This window comes from Homalodisca vitripennis, chromosome 2, assembly GCF_021130785.1.
Source record: "Homalodisca vitripennis isolate AUS2020 chromosome 2, UT_GWSS_2.1, whole genome shotgun sequence".
Taxonomy (NCBI): Eukaryota; Metazoa; Arthropoda; class Insecta; order Hemiptera; family Cicadellidae; genus Homalodisca; species Homalodisca vitripennis.
This window is the reverse complement of record NC_060208.1, coordinates 50339565-50349326: the sequence shown is the minus strand read 5'-3', so window position 1 is coordinate 50349326 and position 9762 is coordinate 50339565. Positions and strand designations below refer to the sequence as shown.

The following is a 9762-nucleotide window of genomic DNA, read 5'->3' as shown; positions in this document are numbered from 1 at the left end:
AAACCGTTATAAGAAATTACAATTGGTTTTCCTCTTTTTAACAGGCTAGTTTTATCTAAAGAAACTCAGCACCAGTATTCACTGACAACAAAGTGTAGCATCCATAGTTATTGATCCAAGAGTATTTATAAACAGAGAAACTAGGTGAGGTTTCTTTATTTTTTCTTCAACTCAGCCATTGGTAGAAGCGATGCGGTGCTTTTCACTAAAATGTGATTAAGAGGTTTTTGAACACACTGAGCAATTTCTAACAAAAATATTTACCATTCCTATATAACGTTTATATTTTGTAACATTTAGAAATAGCATATTACATTCAGGTTATATGGTTAAATAGGGAGGTATTTAACCATATATAAATATAAATTAAACCACTGCATTATATAAATAATAAGAGAACAATATCTTCTTAACTAAAAGAACTGGATATTTTAAATAAAATATCAATTACCTGGGGCTTCGCTAGGGATTCCATAGACTTTGCGCATGCATAAGCACTTCTGGTTCGAGGGAATTTATTTGCGACATTAATTTATAATTTGCCTTGTTGCCATTTTCAAGAAGATAAGTAAAAAAGTGTATATTTAAGGCCATTTTAATTTATTCCAATTTCAGTGTTTTTTATTCGCCATATTTCTTTTCATCAGGTTTTCCCGAATAAGAAAATATAAATATATAGTTTACATAACCAAATTTGATAAGCTTACTTCTAGCAAATGATAAATGAGATAGGTTTTGTATCAGTGTTTACATATATAGTAAGAGTTTGGTAGTAATTTGTATTTAGTATCTAAATTACAGTACTGACCAAGCTTTGCATACTTATTACGCTAAATTAACAGTTAAAACTATAATTTAACTAAAATTTTCTTTGCTGGTTATTTTCTTACTCTGTACTCAATATTGCTTGTAGAAAATATTGAAAATTAAAAGTATTGTTATTATCTAGGTTATTCATTGCTTTCGAGAAATGTAAAACAAATTGAAAATAGTAATAACATTAATTAAACATACAGTATAATTTTGTGCCGTCATAAATATATGTTTACACAAAAAAGTGACTAAATTTAACTGATCGTTTCAATTAAAAACATTGAACATGTGAGTAAAAACATATGAGGTTTTAATGCAACTTTAGCGAACGGTATATGTTTTTTCTCAATGTTAGAACCTGTCAGGCGGAACCTGAAAGGATTTTTTGAAAAAAGAATATGTATATTTGATTACCAAGTAAAAATGGGCTCCGATTAAAGTAAAATACAATACAAATTTAATCAATTTCAGCCTACTATTTTACTTTTTCGGTGTGCACAAAAGTAGTCCGTAAAGAACAAAAATTAGAACACAGACAATTCACAGTGCAAAATCCACCATAATTATAAAAACACTCTCGGTCACTATGTGAATAAGACTATTATAACACAACGAATACAAATGTAAAATGGATAGGCATTAGCGAAGCCTATACTAGTTATAGGCTTCGCTAATGCCTAATCCAGATGAGCTGCAAATATTTTATTTTGTGTCTGTTTCACCATCTGCACGATATCTCGTGAGTAAACTACATCCTAGAGACAAAATTTTTTAAATCAAACCGATCTTATACATTGGGCACGTGACTTCACGGGATTTGTCTGAGGGTTAGCGAACAATATTTATTATATTGGTCTTATGGGTAACCATGATGGTGAAGACAAACTCACCGAATAAATAAATGAACAAACTTCCATAATCATACAAGTTGTTTACATGTGACATAGTAAGAAATTTAGCATGAAATTAACACCGAACTAGAAAATTTTGCATGTAACCTCAGCGAAAATCTACGTCACTTTTAACTGATAATTTTTAAGCGCAATGCTTACTATAAAAAAATGTTGTGCAATTCAATATTTTTATAAAAACACAAATGCATGTATACTTTTTCAAGCAAACATGTATTTAGTTCAAGTATTTAACGAACGATTCACTTTCAAGTTGAAATATCTAATAAGAAGAGATTTGTTAGGCCTGAAATACTAAAATATATCTTTTGTATTGTACTTCCTGTTGCACTATTTATGATTTGTTGGTTTATATATATATATATATGTGTGTGTGTGTGTGTGTGTGTGTGTGTGTGTGTGTGTGTGTGTGTGTGTGTGTGTGTGTGTGTGTGTGTGTGTGTGTGTGTGTGTGTGTGTGTGTGTGTGTGTGTGTGTGTGTGTGTGGCGTTTATTATTTCTAAATAAAGAAATTGGCATCGTTATGGTTGAAGTTAAATAATGTTTAATGGACTTTTCCATAATATTTAAGAGTGTAGAAGAGAGTAATTGCTAGTTGTATCAAAATAGAAAAACCTCCACTGTCTACTAATTTCTATGTAAAAATATCATACAAGTCATTGACGGAACAACGAAAACTATATAGAGAGAATTTTATTATTCGCCATCTTACAAATATTTGTTTTTTATCAGTATTATTTCTCTAATGTATATTAAATATTTTTAGCTTATATGAAAGATTTAAATTTAAATTAAATATTTAAATCAGTTTATAAATTTATAAATATTAAGATATAAAGTGCAACTGTCTTTTCAGAAATTAATTACAACTTTCAAAATCATGTGAGATCCCAGTCTCAATGTTTAAATTATTTCCATTCTGTTTTAATTTTAATTTTATGAAATAAATTTGTGTTTGCTATAGAATTTTATTATTTAACAAAAATCTCTTATATTTTAACTGAAAATCTTTTTGTACTAACATGAACAGACCGAGAACTTGTAAAAGTATAATATATTCTGAGTAAAACTTTGTCGTCAGACACCAAACACAGAGGCAAGACGAGTACAGATATCAAAGGTCAGACACTCGTCATTAAATATTTTCATACGCATGTGGCAAGTGTTTTCTAGAATATTTTTTTGGATCTGGCCAACTTTTAACAACAACAACAATAACAAGTCATCAATAAAGTAAGAAATTGTTGACAAGCTTTATATGGAAGGTACTTTACGGGTTTTGTAAATATCTATATAATATCTAACAACTTGTGATTAGATACATTGGCACAATTCGTACACTTTGAAATAAAATCTTGTGTAATCTAAAAGTTGTTATGAATAAATTCTAAATTATAATGTTTCACGTGTTTTATATTTATCTTAGAAATAAGTTTTACTTATTAGATAGTAGGATTTCCGTCTTTTCCCATCACGTGTTACAAAACCACTGTTTTTGATGAATTACATTTATTCTTCTTTTCAGGTATAAAAATTTCTAAAACATAATACAAAACAAGTACTTAAAAACTAAATGCTTAGAGACGAACTCATCAAACTCTTAATTTAACAACATAGAAAGCTGTGGCATAGCATGATTTGCCATGAAATATACTATTATTAAATATCTTTATTAAATGTATGAGTAAAAGTTTTTAAGTAACAAAGTTTTATAATTGAGTTAACGTAAGTTTTGCCATGGAAACAACAAGATGTGTGAATGTTGTGGATTATGAAAAAAACCCATAAAACGTTGTTAAAACTATAAAACTTTGAATTTTGTGAACCAGATATGTAGTTAGGTTGTTTCTACTGCTATTGTATAATATCCGGTCAGAAGGACCCAAAGATATGTTAGATCCGGCTTGGCGGACCGCAATTATTCGAAGGACCAATAAAATGTCTAATATTTAAAAACTCATACTTCGATAGCTGAGCAGGTGGAGCCCATACATTGATTTTCTAAGGAATAACTCTTAGTCGTTTGGGAAAAATAAAAATACGAATGAGATCACAAAACATAATATTAGGAAAAAAGGGCACACAATTAGAGCAAAATACAAGTGTTAAAATTATTTTCTTCTTCTGTTAAATTGTCCAAAAATGTCCGAATTAGTTGAGGATTTTAAATCTTGGTTGAAAAGAAGATTGTCTTTAGTTGCGAAGGACCATAATAAGAATGATGAAACACTGTTACCTTGCACCGTCCATTGTCTGATACCTCGACACACATGAAGTTGGGTTGATTGTAGTTCGACCTGGGTTGATTCCAAGGAACGTTGCGCTGGTGGAGTCCTTGCTGAGGGATGAAGATTCCACCATGAAGATTCCACCTTCACTTGACACTGTTTTCGGTTCACTCACGAACGTTGCGACAAAGTTACTTTTGGCTCGTTAACCAAATAATGTCCGGCTCGAAGGGACTGTTAACTGCCATAGAACGGCTTGCGGTTCACAAGAGACAAGACAAAGGGACACGGCCCGAACTTGGTTAGAGCTGGTGTTGACGTACAACCTAGCGAGACGGAGTCTTAAGAAGAACTGGAGAGATGCCTTGGGGAGCTTTTCTTGTCCGCGTCCTGGACGCCTGATTGGTCGGCAGAAGTCACCTCATACCACGTGACGATCGGACCACTATAGATTTGGAATGCAGGTGTGTGTGTGTGTGTGTGTGTGTGTGTGTGTGTGTGTGTGTGTGTGTGTGTGTGTGTGTACAAAGATAAGTGGAAATAGATGGCTTATAATAAAAATGGTATCGGACAATGGTGGGCAAAGAGCAGTTCTAAAATAACATACAATTCTAATTATTAGTAAAAACTATATTAATGCGTAAAATTTGATTAATTGATATGACTAAATATGAAAACCTAACATTTCCCGCCTACTTGAAACATTATAAGGTTTCAAGAGAAAAATAAAAAAAATAAAATCTTGGCTATGGAATAAGATACATATGGTAATAACACACTTAGTCTAAAGTTGATAAAACCAAATATATAAAACATAGTTAACACAAAGTTACAAACAAAACTCTTGAAAACAAAACTGTTTATTTACATTTGTCATTCCATAGGAAGTGGAAAGACCTTGACAACTGGTCTAGTGAGAACACCATTAATTGTTTTTAAGGTGATCACTCTTACTATTCCATCTGCACCAGGATGCGTTTTGATGACACGTCCCATTGGCCAGGTTAAAGGTGGTGACGGAGCTTGGATGAGCACTAGGTCGCCCACTTGTATGTTAGGCTGTGGTGATGTCCACTTGGAGCGCTGCTGCAGCGAATGAAGATATTCCAGATGCCATCGCTTCCAAATCTTCTGATGGAAGGCTTGTACCAAGTACCAATGGCGTAGTCTGTTGGTTGGAGTGTTGTGGTGGTCAGCTTCCGGTAGAGCGGCAAGCGGAGTCCCAATCAAAAAAATGACCTGGAGTCAAGGCTGATAGGTCTGATGGATCAGCGCTGAGTGGAGTTAACGGCCTTGAGTTAAGCATGGCTTCAACCTGAACCGTTAACGTCATGAATTCAGGAAGAGTTAAGATTGTTTCTCCCATTACTCTTCGGAGATGGTGTTTAGCACTTTTTACGGCACTTTCCCAGAGTCCGCCTTGATGAGGGGCAGCTGGAGGATTAAAACGAAAGTCTATGCCCTTTAAACTCGCAAAATGTGAAATTTTGTCCATAGCCGTTGAGGCTTTCACGGTTTCACTTAATATTTTTTTCAAAGATGATTCTGCACCAATGAAGTTAGTTCCGCAGTCTGAATAGATTGTTGAGCACAGACCGCGTCGTGATACAAAACGGGTTAATGCTGCTAAAAATCCTTCGGTGGTTAAATCTGTCACTAACTCAATGTGCACAGCCTTGGTTACCATGCATATAAAAATACACAAATAGACTTTTATTTGTCTAAGAGCTTTGAGATGATGCACTCGCGCACAAAAGGGTCCGGCGTAGTCTACTCCTGTAGACTGAAATGGCCTTGAGGGTGTAACCCGAGAGGCAGGTAGGTCACCCATCAGTGGTGTTCTATTTCTAGGCTTGTGACGAAAGCACGTAGTACATTTGAAAATACGTGAACGTATGGCACTGCGAGCAGAGATGATCCATATCTCTTGTGAGAGAAGAGCCTGAGTCAGCTGTGGTCCGAAATACAGGTGTATCCGGTGGTAGTAATCGATAATCAAGTTTACTACTGGGTGTTGTTTTGGTAGTAGCACGGGGTGTCGTGACTCATAGTTTAGACGGCTATTTTTTAGCCGGCCGCCTACGCGAATAACATCCGCCTCATCGATGAAAGGCTGCAATTTCCGGATTGCGTTGTTACACTGCTCATTCTTTTTTAACAACAAATATTCTGAAGAAAAAGCTGTTTGCTGTACAAGCTTAAAGATTTTTTGTTTAGCTGTTTTCAATTCAATAACAGACAATAGTTTTGATTTGTCAGTTGAAGATCCATTTTTACAATTGTTGATGAATCTTAAAATATAGGCCATAATTCTGATCAATTTATTCCAAGAGGAACATTTGGTGAATATTTCCCAATGTTCAACAATAGAGCTTTGTAATACGCTCAGAGGAGTCTCTTTAGTTTCTCTCTCGATTTCCCTTTTATCTTCAAAGAAGGTGAAATGAGGCCACGTTTGTCGGTCCAGTTTTAGCCACTGGGGACCTTCGAACCATAGTGTATGGTTTTTCAATTGTGATGCTAATAGGCCACGTGATCCGACGTCACTCGGATTGTCGCTTAATGTGACATAGTTCCAAAACCGTGACGGAAATGTGTTCTGAATTTCTGCCACTCTATTTGCTACATATGTTTTCAACTGATACGGTGGTGTTTTTATCCAGTGTAGAGCTACGGTTGAGTCACTCCATAACATGACATGATTGAAAGTAATATTGCTGAATTGTTGAATGCAATAAGTAGCTAATTTTGACAGCAGATGTGCTGCGCAGAGTTCAAGGCGTGGTATTGTGATCTTCTTTAATGGAGATACTCTAGTTTTCGACATGACTTGTCTTATCACTGGGGCCTCATTCATTTGGTTACACTTGATAAAAATGACGGCTGCGACGCCTTTTTCAGACGCGTCACAAAACCCATGAAGTTCTACGCTGCTGGCGGCGTGGAGGGGAAATACGCGATCGATTTTGATGTCACCCAGATGATCCCGTGTGTCGTTCACAAACAATAGCCATTTTTCAGCTAGTTCAGGTGGCAATTGTTCGTCCCATTGGAGCCCTCGTGTCCAAAGGAGCTGCATAAAACTTTTCGCTACCATTATCAGTGGTGATAAGAAGCCGCACGGGTCATACAATCTGGCTATTAAACTTAACACATGTCTCTTAGTTAAGCTACCTCTCTGATGTTTGAAATTGTAGCGAAAGCAATCTTCAACTGGATCCCAATGGAGACCTAAAATAGAGAACTGCGTAGATTGTGAGTCCTGCAGAAAGCGAGGCGTCTCACGATGAGTAGCTGGTAGTCTGTCCAGAAGTCGGGGTTCGTTCGAAGCCCATTTTCTCAACTCGAATCCTCCCTTCGCCAGTAGCTGGATGAGTTGGTCTTGCAGTTGGATAGCTGATTCTAGTGAAGCACTTCCTGTCACAATGTCATCTATGTAGGTGTGATGCTTCAATGCGTAGGCTGCGTCCGGGAAGGCGTGTCCTTCGTCCTCTGCTAGCCGCGAGAGAGTCTTGATTGCTAAATATGGAGAACTGTTCATCCCATATGTCACTGTTGTTAGCTTAAAAGTAGATATCTCTTGTTCCGGAGTATCTCGCCACAAGATTAACTGAAAGTTTTGATCTTCAGGATGCACTAAGATCTGTCGATACATTTGTTTTATATCACATGAAAACACTATAGCGTGAGAGCGGAAGTTTATTAAAATACTGGAAATGTCTGGTTGTAGTTTCCTTCCAGTTAGTAGCACGTCGTTCAAGGACAAACCTGAAGTGGTCTTGTTGCTTGCGTCAAAAACAGTCCTTAGCTTGGTAGTAGAGCTGCTTTCCTTTATTACTCCGTGGTGGGGTAAATAGTAGTGTGGTTCATCGGCGTGATGTTTATCCAAAAGTGTGATATGACCTGTTGCTTTGTAGTCTTTCATAAAATTCCTGTACAGTTCAGCGAATTGTGGTTGGGTTTGAAACTTCCTTTCTAAGGATACAAAACGTCTTTCTGCGGCTGCTCGAGATGAGCCTAAACAGCTGGGTTCTGTTTTGAACGGTAATCTAACAACATACCGTCCGTCTCCATTTCGCGTATGAGTACTATCAAAAAGTTCATCACACTTTGTTTCTTCAATGCTTTTGTGATTGATGATAGGCGGTTCCTCTTGAACCCAAAATTTTTGTAATGCTGTGTGAAGCGAGTTGTCGTGAGTAGACAAAAGTGCAATCGAATAGTTACTAACTGGCTCTGTCGGGGTGACACAAGGAGCTGTTCCCATAAGTATGAAGCCGAACTGAGTGCCGATCAGATGTGGCAGTCCCGGTCCTAAACTATGATTTTCTTGTGTGAAGACAGTGGGTATTATGGTTCCACCCAACAATACATCAATGCCGCAAGGGGTGTCAAAAGTCGGATCCGCTAAGGTGTAATGCTTAACTAGATGCGACAACTCTGGACTTATTTTCGCCCTTGGGAGGTTCACAGATATTTTATCCAAGATGTGGAACTCCTGATCAGGAGCTATGAGCTGACCTGACAAAGTGTTGACTTGAAGAGATAACATGCCACGTGTGTTAGAGGCATGCTGTGATAAACCAGCAATTTTAATGTTTGAATGATAACGTCTTGCTCCTAGCAATGAGGCTGCCTGACACGTTATCAGATTACAAGTACTTCCGGAATCCAGTAATCCGCGGAAAAACATGGGATTGTCCATTTTCAGCAGTTAGTTTCACTAAGATGGTACCTAAGAGTACCGTTGACTGTTGTGGCGGATGCACAGGTGGCAGCGTCTTAGTCGTAGACAGCGTGACTGGAGTGGGACTCGTGACGTCAGCTGGAGGAGGTGTTCCCGCTACTCTCGGATGTGGTATCGATCGATGATGAGTCGTGTTGTGACGTCGCTCCACAGCTGATTGATGACGTGTCGAGTATTGATTGCTTGCTTGACTTCGCTCAGTCGCGCCTGACTGGAGATGTAGCAATGTGTGATGTCGTTTGCGACACCGTTTACAAGTATGCGATGATTGACATTGAGGCAAATTATGATCTCTCAAGCACGAGAAGCATTTTCGTTCTCGTTTTACAAGTTGAAACCTTTCAGCTGGTGAAAGCTTTAGAAATGTGGGATAAACATGGATTTTTGTGATCAGAGTTACCGCAAGCAAAACAACTGCTACTATTTATATTGTGAGCTGTTACTAAAGCGGTGGGTTTGTGTTTGTCTTCAAACCGCGTGACCTTTTGAGATCGCTGATTGAAAGCTTTAACTGGAGCCTTCTTTGCTGACGAGTGGAGGTCTGCATCTTCACTCATGTTACATTCTGTGTTCAGAAACAAGATTATGTCTTTGACTGTAGGCAAAGTGTGTGTTTCCTCTTCGTTCGAGGACCTAAAAGATTCTAGACGTTTGCGTAAATCTCCATCTAATTTACGACGTAACAATGCTGAAAGCAAAGGGTTGGCTTGTGTGGTTACGGTCACACTCAATGGCCTTCAAAGCCTCACTGTGTTCATGGAAAGTGTTCACGAATGTTCTGAGTCCTCGTACTGACTGACTGCTAACATCGGGTAAATCTATCAAATGGTTCAAATGTAGAGTAACCAAGCGTCTTGTTGAGTGATAACGCTGACGTAAGATATTGTACACAATTAGATAATTTGCTGTACTAATGTTGAAATTCTTGATTAAAGCGAGGGGTTCGCCAGAAAGAATCGAGAGCAAATATTGGAAATTTGACTACACTTGTTAAGGCGGTGTTGCGATGCACAGTGCTATCATACAAGTTGATAAAGGATACCCACTTGGCGGGGTCGCCAGA

At 37.5% G+C, this 9762-nt stretch overlaps 1 protein-coding gene across 1 annotated transcript; it reads right to left on the bottom strand.

The window, feature by feature from the left end:
• Window positions 1-5144: 5144 nt before the first annotated feature.
• Window positions 5145-8657, bottom strand: LOC124355620. The gene has a single exon (XM_046806782.1). It carries the CDS (start codon window positions 8655-8657, stop codon window positions 5145-5147), a length of 3513 nt encoding a protein of 1170 aa, XP_046662738.1.
• Window positions 8658-9762: the final 1105 nt, after the last annotated feature.

Excerpts from the sequence above, each read along its gene's own strand:
- LOC124355620 (XM_046806782.1), bottom strand. The coding sequence starts at position 8,657 with ATGGACAATCCCATGTTTTTCCGCGGATTACTGGATTCCGGAAGTACT.